Below are 18,539 nucleotides of genomic sequence, written 5' to 3'. Positions count from 1 at the left end.
TATACATTTGTTTAAATTTGCAATTTCATTTTTATAAATGCTTACAAAAAAAAATGTTATATAGTTAGACAGATTATTGAAAATGATAATATATTTTGGAAGTATCAATAATAAACTACATTTGTTTAGAATATGATTTAAATATAATATTTACTATTTAACCTTAAAATATTTAAAATTATTAAACTTTTTTTTGTTTTGTCATACTATGTTGAGTACATTCCTTCTGAAAAATAATATTTGAATAATATCAATAAATACAATTGAGCTAAATTACCTAACTATAAAGCTTTATTACTTAAATATTACATATTTATACAAATTGGTTCTTATGGCATCAACTATTACATTAAATAATTAATGAGTAACCTAATATGATACACGGTTTTCATGATTTAATTAAAATCTGTTGGTATTGTTTATGATTAATATGAAATCAACGGATAGACAAATAACTTTGGTAAAAAAAAAATAATTATAATATAATTCAATATAAACAAAAATGTATTATATTATTTTATATGATTGTTCAGTTGATCAATTATTTACAAGACTTAATAATTCAGTATATATACAATATCTTATAACTTTTATTTGAGGAAGACTTTGATTTTAATATCTTAAGCTTTTTAATTTTAAATTTCAAAAGATTTAACTAAATATCTCATTAATACATTACTATTTAAATAAATCATATTAAAGCAATTATAATTTATATACATAAATTTGGGATATTCAAAGTTTATACTAAATAAATAAATTGGTGTTAGCATTTAATGAATTTTCCATAATTTAAGTATACAATTATAATGACCTTGTTTATATATATATATATACATATATATGTATAGAATTGTAACAGTAGATAAAAATAATCATTTTACTATAATTAGATAAAAGATGATGTACCTACTATAAATAAAAGATAACATTGAACTCGATATTATGATTTACTACATGAATTATATAATATTGTTTTTGTGGTAAAATTGAAAAATAAATTATGATAAACTTAAATATAATAATCTTACAAAATAAAAATTTTGTAAAATTACAACAAAACTTTAAATATTTTTCATAATCTTATTTCATAACTAATCTTATATTTTAAAAAGTAAATTGTGTTTGTACAATAAAGATTTCTAATTAGTATATGTAACAAAAATTGTAATTAAAAATATAGTATTCAGTACATTTCAGCCAAAGCTGGATATTTTGCTTATGATCTTTGTCAACTATAACTTATAACTCATTATAATATAATGTATGTTATTTTAAAATTCTTTCAACATCAGTTAATACAATCATTTTAGTACTTATAGATTAAAATAAAAAACTGTTACAATAATAATAAAAAAAATTCAGAATAATGTTCTCGGTGTAAGGTTATCTATACACCCTAAGGAACGTTATTAGGACCATCGAAACCTATTGTAAGAACATTCAATACTAACAGCCATAATATTTATTTATTAGTATGTCAGTTAATACTAAATGGTAAATTTGATTTGTCAGCTGCCATTACGGCTAAGATATATAAAATTCCAAAAATACAATTTAATTTAGCAGTTCGCTTGGGAACAGACTGTATATTAATACCATCTCTGAACTCTCTTTCTATTTTAAAAGCATAACTCATAGTAATTAACGGTAGAAGAAACCATTTAGAACATCTTACTGATAAAACAACAAACATAATGTAAGGAGTAAATAGAAGAAAGCCATAAAAAATGATTGAAGCCGTTCTACCAATTAATATTGCTAATGTAACAATACCAGCTTTTCTATCACTTTCTAAATCTCTCGTGTTATTACTGTGTAATATAGCTTCAGTGTTTAGTGCTAAGGGTATAGCATAATAAATTGGTTCTAAATTAATTTGACCAGTATGAGATAAATAAGCGAATAACACTGATGCAGGTCCAAAGAGAATCAAGAATATTAGATCACCAAGGGCTATGTACTTAAAACCAAATCCACCAGTATACAAAAATGAAATACTTAAACCCCATAAATATGCAGCAGCCAAATGACCCATTTTTGCCTGGGATATTAAAGCTAGCCAAAAGAATGTAACGAAACTCAAAAAGTATAAAATAGCACCTAACCTTTCAACTTCATTCTCAGACAAAATTCTGTCCACCAGCGTTCGATCATCACTATTGCGACCATCAATTCCACGGACATAATCGTAATAGGTGTTCACCACATTTCCAGCGCCATGAACCAAAGCTACTGTCAGTAGGGTCAATAGCAGAGTCAAAAAACTAAATTCAATATTAGAATTTAATTTCTGAGCAATGGTACAACCCAATAATGTTGGTATTATCGAGGCACTCAATGACCAGGGGCGAATGGCAAGTACATGCGACGGAAGTTTAGTACGTAGGGACATAAATATTGAGGGCAGATGGGCAGCAACATTAGGCAGTGAATCAGCAGATGCAGTGCCACTGTTTGACATCGTCTGGACACTTTGAACGTCCAAGTCACCTGAAGCACAAGGAATGAGAAATAAATAATATGAAAAACGTACAAATATTACAGTTATACACGAATAAAACTAATTCAACCGCGAATGACGAAAAGACAAAATAGGAAAAACAAAACTCGTTAAATATTATATACTCACGGAACGAAAACTTCCTGAAGCCGAGCCAACGGACCGGCGTTACGGAGTCGTGAGAGAATAGTGCAGATTGCGACTACTGCGATGTCATGACGAACCCAATTCGATGGAATGAACGCAACGTTTCACCGAAAATGTTGAACAGAGGTACTCCAACAGCCACCAATATCAATAATCATTACAATCCATTATCTTTTTCGGGCGCTGTTATCAACGGCCATAAAGTAACGTCATGTGTTTCGTGCACAGTTCGAACCGTGAACATGGTCACGACCACAAAATCAATATTGTTAACGCGAATAATTGGACGATGATTTCGGCGGTTGCGAAACACGTTTTTGTTTGAAAATTCGACGGTACGTCGAACCAGAGGTGAAACCCGTGGCGTATTTAAGAGGGGCGATGGGACAATCGCCCCCCACCCCAAAAATTTTTAGACCAAGACAATTTTTATATAAGTAATGGGTATTTTATTAAGAAACAAAAATTATGATTTATTTTACAGTATTACTACATTTGAAAACGTTTCAAATTTTACACTAATATAAATAACGCAAAATGCTAAATTTTTCATAACGTTTTAATTGTTAATAACGGTTAACGGAAAATTTTTTAAACGTTTAAATTTTTATAACGTTTAAACGCTTAAATTGAATAACGTTTAAATTATTTATAGTGTTAAACGCTCAATTGCTTATAACGTTTATAACGATAATCATAACGATAAATAATATATATTATTTTAATTGAAAACCTAGTTCATACTTAGTGAAAAATTAGATAAAATACAAGCGAAACTTTCAAAACACAGGTAGGTGTTAAAAAATAACTACAGAAAAGACCATTCTAAGTGGATCCGGCATTAGATAAAAAAAAAAAAACCACAAATATTAAGGATTCACCTGATATAAATATTACCAAAAATTTTACTTGTAAATGTTGAGCCTGAATTAAAGAAAAAATTTGAGTTGCCCCCCCCCCTCCTCTAGAAGTAAGTTTAAGTACACCCCTGGGTGGAACTAGGAATTTTTAACGCCCGGGGAAAATTTTAAAATTACACCCTACATAGACCAATAATCAAATACTTTTCTCGAGAAATTTTTTCTAATAATCAATACACAATCATACTTATTGAGTTTCAACCTGATATCAGTATTTAATGAAGTTAAAAATATCAAATCAGTTGTTAACAATTACAAACATTACACCCTCTAAAATGTTATGCCCGGGGATGAATCCCCGTCTTCCAACCCCTAGTTCCGCAACGGTACGCCGAACATAACAAATCCAACCGCCAAGAGATAGCGTTCGCTACACCAAATATTGGTAAATAAATCTTGTGATCGTGTACTGATTGAAGAACAATATTGATAACAACACAGCGAACGATAAGCGATTGATCGGCGTCGGCGGGAATATCGCAGTCGCGGCGAAACCATAATATTCTTTTGATCGGATGAGGTACTGAAAGCGATTATGATTCTCAAACGAAAAGAATGAAGATTTAGTGTTGATCACGAGTGTAAAGATTAAACTTATATCTGATTTTTTTTTTATTTTTACTTTATCTGATTAGGAACGATATTAATACTATAAAAATCGATTTTCGTTAAATAACAATAACAATAATCACCATACACCAGACAAGTGTAATATATTACATATTCATACAGACGCATGTGTAATGCTGCAGTATAGTATACTTAATACTTATTACTATTATATAAATTATTATAATAATTATAATAATTGATATAATAGTACAATTATTGTAAAAGAGTTTTAAACGCGTAATAATATTATTTTATTGGTTCAGTGGCTACTTCGGTGGAAGAGTATATACTTTTTCTTTTTGAATCAATATAATTTATTAATATTAAACATAACCGTTGGTCGAGTTCATATTACATCTTGCGGTAAGCGCAAATAAAGGTTATCTTAATTCTCTTCACAGAAGGAGTGATATTAAGAAACAAATCCGTGGATCGATGTTCGGACGTATCACGAAGAATAATGAGAAAATTAAGTTTTGAACATAATATTTTATAATAAAACATTTTTGCTTTTATTGAGCTTTTATTACGAATTATTTAAATAATAATAATGATAAATACGAACATAGGAACACATTTTTTGTTGAATTTTAATGTTATCTTTTTGCATTCATATATTTTCAAATACGCTTCGTGGGACCACCAAAAATAAAATTAAAGGCTCCGGGTTTGGAATCCTCATTGGCCCTGCCAACCGACGAATTACATGTTCAATTATTTAAATAGTTAAGTGGTAACTATACTTAAATTTTATTTTAACAATTGCATAAATAAGTAGGTAGGTATTTAGGTAGGTGTATAGTACTAAATAAGTATTCAAACACCATACGGATCAATTATGTGATTTGAATAAGTATACGGCATTATGGTTACGATTTTTTCCTGAACATGCTTTAAATAAAAATTATTCCAATTTCTTACCTACCTAAGTACAATATATTAGTTTATAGTAATTATATGTTCATTAAATATTCATTAGGTGTAAAATTTATATTTAAATTATCTATGGTAAATAGATATGTGGGGGGCATGGTAAGAGCCTGCACGCGGCGCCCCCTGCATAGCGATATCTCTAAACCAGAACTTATCGCTAACCAATCTTACCAACCCCGGACGGATCTCAAATGTCAACCAATTAGATATGTGCCACATTTTGGTAATAACAAGAGAAATAACGCGGAATGACAAACAATTTCTACAAATCATTAGGTATGTTCAGCAGTTTCAATAAAACATTTGGATTTTCACATCGTAGACGAAAAATTAAATTGTATTATGATAGGTATATTTAAATGAACATTGGATATAATTTTATTGTTTTATAGTAAGCACATTGAGAATATAACCAATGAGTAGTGGATCATCACCTAAAGTGTTTAAATACACTTGGCTTAATTTGTAAAGTATCAATAATCAATTAAAGGCCCCAAAGTTATTGAGCATATAACATGATATCGATGAAAATGATAACAAAAATGAATTAACTATGAAATGTGGGAGTGTAATTACTATAATATAGACACACTAACAGATTAATAATTAAATAAATTATAATTATTATTATAAACACAATTAGAGATTCAGATAATAATGATTGATATAAAATAATTATATAAATAATTGATATATATATATATATATATATAATTCACCTCATAAAGAAAAAATATTAATACATGATGTTATAATTATATTATCAACTAAATATTTTTCTGTATCACTCTTTTGTAGAATGTAGAGTATACAGATTCAATTGATTAGTGATTTATTAGGCGGATGGAACAGTGACTCATATCATATTGAATCTGGAATTAAATAAGGAGACACTCTATCAGCTACACTGTTCAACATTTCCCTGAATGAGACTGTAATTGATACAATAAAGTCTGGAAGCATTATTAATAAATTAATACAAAGCTACTATCAAAAGCCAATATTATTAAGTTGTGTAAAACACTCATTAGACTCGTATTGTGTTACGGAGCAAAAGGTCATACTCAAGGTGGGAGGAGTTTCGGGTCCGGACCCCCCTCATTGAAATTTCTACATACTTAATGGTTTAATTGTAAATAGTGTAATAATAGTATATAGTGTATTTTAATTTCCCATTATCTTCAGTATTCAAAGTTTATAGATTATATAATATACCTATATTGTATAAGTCATGATATAGTTATTAACAGTAATTTTTTGGTATTGAATTGAACAATAATTATAATAAGAGAACACATAAAATAAAAATGTTGGACTCGCCCCCCAATAAAAAATTCCTGGGTACGCCTCTGACGGAACCTATACTTGAGTATTATCAAAAGAGGATAACAACAAATTAAAAATATTTGAAAGACAATTGACAAAAATAATATACTAAATTAATAAAATAATATATAAATAATATAATATATTTGAAGAAGAGGTTGGAAGATAAGAAGTAACAACGAAATAGAACAAATTTTAGAAAAGAATAGTAAAATTGATTAAAGCAAGAATAATAAGATGGTTAGAACACGTACAAAAAATGGACGAGGGAAGAATGTTTAAATGAATAATGCATGAAAGAATGAAAGAAAAAAGAATACAGGGCCGATCAAGAAATAGATGGTTGGATGTAGTAAAGAAAGATTTACAACTGATGGGTATACGGATCTGGAAAAATTAACAAAAGTCCGATACGAGTGGAAAAGAATTGTTTTGGAAACCAAGGGTCATAATGGCCTGTAGCGCTTAGAGTAGTAGATATATACATATGTATATATATTTTCTAGATAAAAAAATCATTACAAATTAGCTGATAAAATTTTATTATTTTGAATTATTGATCTTGTATCAGATTGGTCCACAGTTAAAACCTTTTATATTATAAAATGTATTACTAAGGTATATTTGGTTCCAAATAATTTCAAATTAATGATAAATAATTTATTTAAATTATAACAATCTAAAATTCTATAAAATGGAAATTTTTTTAGTAGAATATAGACAAGTAAATGTAGTAAATATATTGATTGATGTTGATGGAAATTATTTTATCGTCATTATTTTTCAAAACTTGTTAAAACTTGTTTTGAAAAAATTATGTCTTAGTTATGATAAAATATCGAAATATTTTCAAAACACAATTCGATGTATAAATACTAAATTTGTAGTTATATATGCCATAAAAAATACGACATTTTTATTTTAATAATAAATAATAATAATATAATTATAAAATATGTTTTCTAATTAATTAATATACAACTCAATTAACCCAAATTATGTGCAAATGCTCAGCAATTATAACCTTACTGTTATTAAATGATTTAATTGTATTATATTATAAGTTATCATGAATATTAATTAAAAATATAAATTATACTTATTACCTGTTGTTAAAATTTTTTAACAATTAATAAATAATAATAGTAATTAAAGTATAAACGTCATTAAAAAAAATAATAGTAATTTTTGTGAAAATATTCAATTTTACCAATATTAAAATACTAAACACCAAAAAAAAAAAATCTAAAAAAAAAAAAAAAACTTACTCGACCCTAATCATTTTCAATTCATACTTACACCTGAGAGAAGAACGTACTTTACATGGGATTTTCTCGAACTGAGGACATGAATCATCTAATGATTTTGATTTCAACAGGATATAGAACAAAAAACGTTATATACTCAGAAGTTTTATAAAATTCTTATTATATTATTTGTTATCAACATTTTGTTATTATCAATAACAGATAAAATTAGTTTATTACAACAGATGAATTAGCATTTATTTTGTATCTGTATTCAAAATATATTTATCATTAATACTGCTAGAAACATTTCAATACGTTTTCATCAACCGTTTATTATATTTACTTTCCGATCACATTAAACGATAAAATTTGAATAAAAAATTCTACACATCATCCGAAGGCAAAATAAACAACCAATCACGGGCGAAGCCGTGACGGGTGGGCTAGTATATAGGTACGGCTCATATATATATATATATATATAGTTATAAATTACATTTTATATGGCTTATTACGAAAACTCAAACTTTTAACATAAACATACTGTGTTATTTGTTTTAAGTTGTATTTTAATATTTTATTCTTTATATAATTTTGTTTATTTTACTTATTTTTTTAAGGTCTGTTGGTTTCTGATATTATTATGTATGTATTGGTTTGAAACATTTTTAAGACTTCTATTTTTTTTTGAATATATTAGGTTGATGATAATGATCAAGGCTTGGAGCTTATAGCACTTAAAATCATTAAAATAAATGCTTAAAAACATCATTATAAGCACTAAAATAAGCATTTAAAAAATTTGAAATTAAGCAAAAATATTTATTAAAAAAAAAAAAAAAAAACTATATAATTCTAACTAATAAATTAAACAAAATAAAAATAAATCTTCACTTCCAAAACTTTAAGGATTTTATGGATTTTCTAAGGGATTTTTCTGAAAAACAGAATGTAAACTGTTCTTTTTGTTTTTGGTCATTCTGACGTTTGACACTCTATTTTCAGCATTATAATATCTTTGTTACCCTACAATGATACCTTGGACGGCGATAAACTACGTGACAACGTAGATAAGATAAGAATTATTTTTAATTTTAATTCTATCAAAAACGACTTTGCAGGAGAATACTATAAAAACGTAAAAAAAATTGGTCAAATAAGCAAAAATAATCAGAAAAAAAGGAAATAAGCATTTTTTTTAAAAATTGCCGAAAAAAGCAAAAAAAGGCACTTTCAAATTTCATAATTGTACGTGTTTTAACTTGACATACACTTCTATAGCACTCTGCTAAATTTTAAGTCAACCCATAAAAATAAGCAAATTCTTTAACTCCCGAACCCTAATTATAATGATAACAATTCAAGTTTAATTCGGAGTGAAAACTTTCACAAATATTTGTAGTAAGACTTCAACAAGAACGTACTATTTTTTTCTATGTAACTTGTCACTAAATAATCGCAAAGTTCGTTAATTTTATTATTATCTGTATTTTAGCCATAAAACGTGTACTTTTGTTCGTGTATGAATATGCGTACCAGCATATTTTTTTGTATAAGACTTTATACGTGTAAACGTTTACCTACTATACTTCATGTGGGAACTTCATATCCCATATTAGTATGTGTATCGTGTCCTCTTTTAGGATGTAACTAGAAACTAAAGCTATTTAGCGATGCAATGAAAACGAAAACTTGATATTTTCGTTGAAAACTGTCGTCGATATTATCATGGATTGAAAAATCCTTATACTCATATAGCCAATACTTATATTTTTTATTATTAGCAATTATTCTTGTTGACATTTTCAAATGGACTTTCAATATTATTATACTTTTGGTTTCAATAAAAATTGATTTACAGCGTAAAATATTGAATATATTATATTATACCGATCCTTGTATTTTATTTTTAAGAGTGAGAAATTGCATCTACGCCCATTCCCTCTTTTATCCGTTTTAATTATGTTTAAAATCGATAAGATAATTGGTAATTTTTTTCCCCTTAAAAAGCACAAAAATAACTTTGTACCGCACAAATATGATGACATTACTTAATTAAAAGTTACCGTATAAAACCACAAGATAACTTCATCCCATGACTAGCAAAAAAAAAGATCTTTACTTATATTTGAAATTACATGGGTATTTTTAAAATAAAAAAATCAAATAGTACACTAATACACTGTTATATTCAAAAGGTTTATTTATATTACCTAATACAAAATATTCTAATGTGATGATCATTCTTATAATTCTAATAACTTTGAATATAATACAATAATATAATTTTATGTTGAAATCGTATATATATATACTTATTTATTGATATTTTTGATTTGTAAAAAAACGATGGAAATGTCTAGAATATGGAGTATGTTTATTTTATTATACGTATTTTATACATTAAAAAATCAATAATTTTAATTTATACGAACACTATTATCAAAATGTATATTTATGTGTTCAATAATAGTAATAATAATAATACTTGTTTACATACTCGTAATCAGTTATGTCGTATTTTAAAAGTTAAAAAATAACTGATTTCAAATACTACTCACGTGTAATTAATGTTTTATCTCAAAAGTTTTTTTTTTTTTATTATTAATGATTGCCTATATCTTACGATATTGCAGCATCATAATCGGTAAGAATATATATAAACATATATATTGTCTTACAATATTTACAATTATTTGAAATTGTTTTTTATTTATTTAAATAAGGAAACACTATGTATAAAAAAAAGGATAACGAAGAAGATGACAGTTGGAGAATGAAAATTTAAATAAAGGATTAAATCGGAGGAAGAGTAGCCTTAGGGAATAAGTTTAAAAAAAAGATAGGATAATGATGAGAAAGCAAGAAGTTAGTGATGAGGATGTGATGGACGTTTCAGATCGCTTCATCATATCTAAAAAGCTGTCACATGCCATTTTTGGTGCATATTTACTAATAGATATAATGTAGAAAGGAAAAAAAATATATGATTGCGTACCCAGTGGTTGAAATCTAAAATTTGAAAAAAATGACCTAATTATTATGAGTTATGAATTATATTAACCAAAGGAACGATCATTTTTATTCTGTTTGCTCGAAAAATTTGTTAATTTTCGGCTTTCATTGTTATATTTTTTAAGATAATCATCAAAAAGCTTCGTTTCTAAGATAAGGTGTGTTTCTTCAATTACATTGGATTATTATAATATAAAATTTCACGGAATTTGCAAACGAAATATAATGAAATAAAAGGAATCCTCTGCTGTAGCTCAGCGGTTCTCAAACTTTTTTTTCACGGTGCCTTTTTTTGGACCAATTTAGCCACGGTGCCCTGCTATGAATAATGTGAAAGACAGAACAAAACAAAAATACTCGCAGATAAACAATTTTATTAATTTTATTAAAATGTAGCTAAATTATAAATTAATGGATTTTTAAACTTAAAAAATAAACAAATAAAAATTATTGTTATTATGATCATAATTATTACATAAAAATATTATAATGTTAAAATGAGAATGTCCGAATATACGATAGAAAATAGTACATTATTCGCTATAACGATTTTACGAGAATAATAAGGAAAAAATATTCTATATATTTTAAACTATTTGTTATGAACCGTAGACCACGTTGTCTTTAGGAAGTACTCGCGGTGCCCCTAGGGCATCGCGGTACACAGTTTAGGAACCGCTGCTGTAGCTATTAATTAACTAGTATGCTGGCTGATAGATGGAAACTACGTATGTTTCTTTGTACCCCTCTATCGCTTTTTTTCCGAATTAATGCTAACGTCTGTGACTTGAGAACAACATTAAAAGTACAATACACTGTGATGCACGTTACATTGTTGTGGTTGGTGTGTATAAACTTTAATTTTTAATGACGTAACAATATCATATAACATATTCACAACCATCTCACGTATTTTCCTTTGAAAATTGTACCGTTAACGGGTTTTCCTACGTATTTATTCATCTATACAATATGTACTAATAACATCGAGATGTAATTATTACATTTTCTTTACGTATCCTGCTATCCTGACATGTTTGATACTCGAAGCTTGGATTTCAGTACAACCATATGCTTATGCCACATAGTATGTACATACTGTAGATACCGTAATAGAGAAGTTCGTCCCACTCTCCCATATTATATTACTATTATATTATTCTTCATCATTATGCATATTTCAAGATGATATTGTTTATTATACGATTACTATTATACAAATTTTTAACAAATAAATAACATTCATGACGTTTATTTTACATCATAATAAAACAATAGTTATGTTAAATCATATCGAATTTTAATATTTATAATACATAAATACATATATTGCATATTTTATCTTATTTATACATTTATATTTATTTATTTTTATTTTTTCTTAAATAATAAACTTTTCAAAACACATAAATAAGAAATTATTATTTGCCTTGATTACGAGGTGTAGGCATACAATAATACTGTATACGCAATAGTTTGATTAAACTTTAAAATGCTACTTTATTGCACTATAGTAATTTTAATAAGACTATCTTATTCATATTCCTATGTACACCTTATACTCTTGAATCAGTCGCAATAAGTGGATTTTTTAATTCAATTATGTAGGTACATATTGCCTCTAATTCTATTTTGTATTTAATTTTTTGCTTTGTTAAACATGTAAATGTTGAAAAATCATGTAAGACGCTTGTGCCTATTGGTATATATCTATTCTGCTGCATTAAATTTACTAGTAATCATTAATATTTTTTATTCTTGCTGTGAATCCAGTCAATTGTTTTTAAATGTTCATAAATATAACTATAATAATATTCGTCAAATTATCTCATCATTTGATGTGTCATATTTCTCTTGCACGATGTTAATAAAGCTGTTAATGCCTTTTATATACTGTCATTTATCGGGACGAACCCTGTTTATAATGCTATACATACAAATACATTTAATATATCATATGAAAAGTCTTGTAATTTCTTTTAATTATTTTGTTATGTAATCTATTAGTTTTATTTTATCTACATTCAAAGTAATATCTTTTTCTATAGCCATAAGCATTAGTGGTTCTAAATGTTGCTGATCGAGTAACGATCTTAATTTTGTTTTTATTACTTTAAGCTTAGAAAATACTCTTTCACAAGTGACTTGAGTTTATGGTAATAGTATTACGTATTTAAAAACTTGATACAAATTTTTGTACATGCCAGAATGACAAAATAGTTGGGTAACAATTTTAAAAGCACATGCTGTATATTCCCAACAGGAATTGCAATTTATCGAGTAAAGTTCATCTTCTGAATCAGATGTCATTACTTCATCTATAATATAACCTTTACCATCATTATCGTTCATTATGCCATGTTTTTTTGGAATAATATTATAATAGTAAGAGGCAAATTGTTTCAATTCAAGTAATACAGAATCTATATTAACATCAGATAACTTTGTTACAGTTATCAAGATATCCGTATCATATTTTTCAAGCTTTTCAATGTATTCGTATATTTTTGGATCTAACCAACTACAATCCTTTAATATATTTTCATTTGGAATTAATCGTTCTTTAATACTATTTAATATCTAGATCATTCATCCATAATATTTATAATTTATATTTATCGAACTACAGCACAATTATAAAACCTGACTAAGATAATAAGAAGTACGATTTACTTACTATAACTATAGATTTAAAAATTAAAAGTTAAAATGCTTTACGGTCACGTTTTCCTCGTAACTATTATATCCAAACGTTTCGTTGCATTTAAACATACATCAATAAAAATAAGACGGGGACCCAGGCAGCAATTGCTGCCTAGCTGCTTTGGCCAGGCTGACACTGTGTATTCCCGCACGTACGATTTGTTTGATAAATTATTTTAGGTGATTATTTCATTGTCAAAATTAATCCTGTAAATAAAAATCTTATAGAATGTTGATACTCAAAATATAAGAATTGACCTATATCAAGATGCCTAGATTGGTGGGGTTAAAAATGAATTAATATTAAACATTTTTTCATACTTTTATAATAACTCAATAAATAATGGTGGTTTTTTAGAAAAAATATTTCCAATGAAATTGTAATGATTTATGACCCATCGTAAATACTCTCTCCTGCAGCTGTGAACCTATAACGTCACATTTTCAATGCCTGCGTGAGTTATTTGACTAAATACGATATATTTCGTGTACATCTGCATCATATGCAACCGTATCATGTTTTACTAATATTTGAGTTTTTTGAGTTATTTTTTTTTTTTTTGCTACTGAGCATACAATTCGAATATAAACTATACATTTTCATGATATCCGAAGACTAGGGTTATTTAAAATAAAACATTTTTCACTATGTGTGGTGTAATGAGGCTGCGAACACCTGAGGTGTACAATCGTTCGTTGTGCGTGAATAAGTGGACGTACACCGTTTGGGCGAATCGACCCAAAATATAGTCTGTTTGGGCGAATAAATATATGCCGTTTGGGCAAGGACTTTTTAACTAAATATACCGTTTGGATTATATAAATATGTTTATAATATACACTCAACGATTAATTAAACAAAATTATAAAAAATATAAATAATTAACAATAAGTTATATTTAAAAAAAATATTGATATGGATATTAATAATAATATTATTTATAAGTAGAAAATAATATATATATATATTTTATATTTATTCCATTTTTCTTGTATTAACTTTTTATTTTTTATTAGCAATAATATCATCCGTATCTGTCGTCAGATTTTTACCTCACACAGGTAAAAATAATTTCACTCGCCCAAACGGACTATTATTCTTTTGGTTAAAATTATTACCTTCGTCCAAACGACCACCGCCCAAATAAGTGTTTACACGATATAAGTACCTACTAACATATTTAATGCAATAAACGCGTATAGTGCCATCACTCTTTACAGGTAAATTGAATCTCTGGTGTAAAATTTTAACTTGAAGACTGCCGATACGACTAAAAGCGTTCCTTCGTGTTTAATGTAATATTAAACCGTTGGGTTATAGTGACCTACTTTCGTCATGGTTTTTAGTGGAAATCATCATACTACAACACACAATATGGACGCCCAATGCAATTAAAAGGATAAAAGAAAAAAAATTACCCGTCAAAACATAGAGACTAGGCAATAGGAGATCGTCTCGATTTTATCACCTCAATGCATTTCACTATTATATCATAATTATTTTTTAATTTAAATCATTGATACCTTTGGTATTGAATTTGGTAATGCAAAACGATAAGTAGGTTTACTGTCGCGTTTCTAATACACGTTTGTGCAAATAATAAATAATAAAAATATAATAATAATAAATATTATATTTATATTAATATTAATAATATTAATATTATATTATATTAATAATAAATAATAAATAATCGTAGACGTTATAAGACTACGGATTCGCTACAGTAAGCAATTTGTAAAAAATAGTTTTTAGAATTAATATAAAAGTTGATAGATGGTGAAAATTTTTGTTTTGGAAAAATTGAATTTTATAATTCGTAATTTTTTCGAAAAACTAAACCGATATTTCCAAAGTAATACCTTTACAAAATGTCTATGACTTCTAAAAATGTTTTTGTTGTACAAAAAAAATTGCAAATAATAATATAAAGAAATATAAAGAATAATATTTGAAAATTTAAATGGCATACGTCATTCGCAATACTTACATAATATTTAATTGATGTTTACTGATTACGATAAATGATTAATGTATATTAAATTGTGTTTAGTGTATACTAAAAACCAAGGTGTTTCAGTAATACTTACATAATATTTAATTGATGTTTACTGATTACGATAAATGATAAATGTATATTAAATTGTGTTTAATGTATACTAAAAACCAAGGTGTTTCAGTAATACTTATTAGAGAAATTTAGCCTACTTAATGTAATTACGCGTTTCAGATTAATAAGGGTAAAAAATCACAATTTTTGAGCGCTCAAGAATACTTTTAGAGCTACACTTAAATTCACTTGTCGATTTGTACTTTTATCTTTTAACTGACTAACTCATTTTTATACCTATGTATATAACTTAGTTATTAAACATCACTAAACGCTTTTCTACAGTTATTAAAAGTAGAAAGTATATGTACTTATACGTATGAAGTGGGAGGGTAAAATCTGCTTATAAATTATTCAGTTACAATGTTTACATATTTAACATATCTATAGTTATAGCGTAATTAAATAAATATAAAAAATAAGTATAACTTTTATAATTTCGTTTTACTATTAACAATTTTAAACATTCGCAAGAGACATAAGTATTGTTATAATTGATAGTCTTCCAAATTGCTCTATTCCGTATAAAAATACTGCAGGATATATAAGAAGTTTTTTTTTTAAAAAAAAAATTATATAGAATTAATTTATTAATTCATTATGTTACTGAACCGGAATATAATTATTTGAATTTCGTAAAGGAACTATATAACAATAATTTTCAAATTTGAATAGCATTTAGAAATACATATGACATGGTGTTTAAATAAAAATAGAAGGTATTTTGATATTCACTACAAACTCAGAATCTTGAACTCTTGATGATGTAATGTGCCTTTATTGGTTAAATAATGTTGATTTTATTAAATTACTCGTGGCTCGTGCAACGCAAATAAAAATAAATTTTATATATTATTACGAATGTTAATTCAAATTATAATAAAATAGTAATAAAACGTAATTTTTAGAGATTGTAGACGATACGGAATTTGCGTTTAATCTATTTTAGAAAATCATAAGTTATTTTCTATTATTTTTTCGCTATCAATACATATTAGATGTTGTTAGATATGCACTTTGGAGTGTTATGTAACACAACGCGCATTAACAATAAAATACCAAAAATTCCTGATAAGAGATTATACAACGTCTGCCCTTTCGTGATCTATATAAAAAAAATTTCACTAAATAACAATTTTGAAGCACTAGGTTAGGTCAAATTGTTGTACTACGTAGACGGATCGTCAAACGGTTGTGTTTAAAACGCGTTCCGCTTGATCTTCTGATCATCGAACTACTGTGTCGATACGAAATAACAAAACTCTATCGAATGGTGTGGGCAAGTGAGACGTACTTTGACTGAATAGCAGCGTCATGTACGTACTTAAAACAACAATAACATCGGTTGAAAACCCGAATGAAACGGACGATGGATGTGTCATGCGTACATCGTGTATTTTAGGGCTGCCAATCGTGCTGCTGAATGCCGGTGTTCCGAATATTAAGTTGTACGCGGAAATCGAGAAGACCATCAGGGATTTAAAGAGGGAATGATATAGGGTCGACATTGACGTACTAGCTGGATCGGGTATCGACAGAAGTGAACACGGAAATTTCGGGAGGGGGAGGGGTTGAAAAAATTTAAAATATTCATAAATATGATATAATTGTATTGCATACATCAATTTACAAATCACGGGAAACTTTTAAATAATTAATAATTTTTTTAATTTATTTATTAGTAATACATTTGTAGGCCAGATAATTTATATTTTGTTCCTGATATTTCGGTGTGGTCTTAACCCCCTCTTGCGTTTGCCACTGGGTATCGAAAATTAAAGGTGGGTGTGCAATGTTTCGGGTCGCGACGTCAACTGGAAAACCTGGTCGGTGTCACCGTTAGCAGGGACGTAGTACTTCAGTGGCTGTCGGGACGAGCGTTGGACGGGATCAAGTGACCACACAGTCCAGTGTGAAACCCAGCCAGAACCGCAATTACCGGGGGGGGGCCCTCCTAAAAGGGCCTTATGAGATTAAATTTGGGGCACAATTTTTGTGATTGAATATCTTCTGTGTTAACCTAGATTCAAGAATAATATGAATCATTAAAATAAAAAAATAAAAAAAAGGTTTATCTATTTATTAGCAATTTCTTATTGATCTTATTGAAGTATAATATTTTATTCTCTTATCAGTTTTATAATCAATTTTTAATATCTCTGAATGACATTGGTGATTGTTCTGTAATGTTAAATAATCATAATTAAATCACAGAATAGGTTTAATTTATTCTGTGGTTAAAGTATTCAAATTGCTAAGAGCAACTAATAAAGTAATAATAGCCCGATAATTATAGTCATTCTATCTCGACATTGAATTGTTATTTGTTTTTCAGTTTACGACTTTCAATTTCAATTTTCGTGTAACTGAATTCTGACTATTCTTATTAATTTAATTATAAAAATTAAAAACATGTCAACCGAACATAAACAGTTTAGTGGTCATCAAAATCGAAAAATAAAAGAAAAAAAGATCTTGAATTTCAAAAAGTCAAAAGATCGTTAAATGCATTTGTAAAAAAAAAATAATTTAGATAAGGTCGGTATGTTCTATGCAATATTATTATATGCCATTATATTCATTACAGTAATAATTAATTAACTAATTGGTGGAATACATGAAAATTTACCTTTATTTTATAATAATTCATAATATAAATTATTATTGTTTATGCATCTATATTGTTTAATACTAAATATTAATTGTTATAAAAAAATATTAATATTAAGAAATAATTAGTTGGTATCTATAATCTGGTTTTTTAAGTTTGTCATTTAATTAATAAATAGGTATCTACTTTTAATCTATTATAACTAATAAACTTTGTTAAATTTAATAATATACCAACTATTGTAGATGGTGTAAAAGTAAATGACAAAAATTATAGTAGTGAAAATGCTAGTGGCAGTGATGTTATTGGTAATGACTATAATAGTATGGCTATAAAGGGTTTGATTAAAAATTAACAATAGCATACTAAAGAGTTGTCCTTAGATAAAATTATAACATACTTTTAAAA

At 27.1% G+C, this 18,539-nt stretch overlaps 1 protein-coding gene across 1 annotated transcript; it reads right to left on the bottom strand.

The window, feature by feature from the left end:
- Window positions 1–1,106: 1,106 nt before the first annotated feature.
- On the bottom strand, window positions 1,107–2,826 carry LOC112679323 (ubiA prenyltransferase domain-containing protein 1 homolog). The gene is made up of 2 exons (XM_025549083.1): window positions 2,633–2,826; window positions 1,107–2,493 (listed from the first exon to the last, which is right to left on the bottom strand). The coding sequence occupies exon 2, from the start codon at window positions 2,462–2,464 to the stop codon at window positions 1,481–1,483; it is 984 nt and encodes a 327-aa protein (XP_025404868.1). The 5' UTR covers window positions 2,465–2,493; window positions 2,633–2,826; the 3' UTR covers window positions 1,107–1,480.
- Window positions 2,827–18,539: the final 15,713 nt, after the last annotated feature.

Source organism: Sipha flava, unplaced genomic scaffold (genome assembly GCF_003268045.1).
Source record: "Sipha flava isolate LNK unplaced genomic scaffold, YSA_version1 134_pilon_pilon, whole genome shotgun sequence".
In the NCBI taxonomy this organism is placed as follows: Eukaryota; Metazoa; Arthropoda; class Insecta; order Hemiptera; family Aphididae; genus Sipha; species Sipha flava.
This window is presented reverse-complemented; position numbering and strand designations above follow the sequence as displayed.

Bases quoted from the DNA above. Each gene is read 5' to 3' on its own strand.
- LOC112679323 (XM_025549083.1), bottom strand. From the start codon at position 2,464: ATGTCAAACAGTGGCACTGCATCTGCTGATTCACTGCCTAATGTTGCT.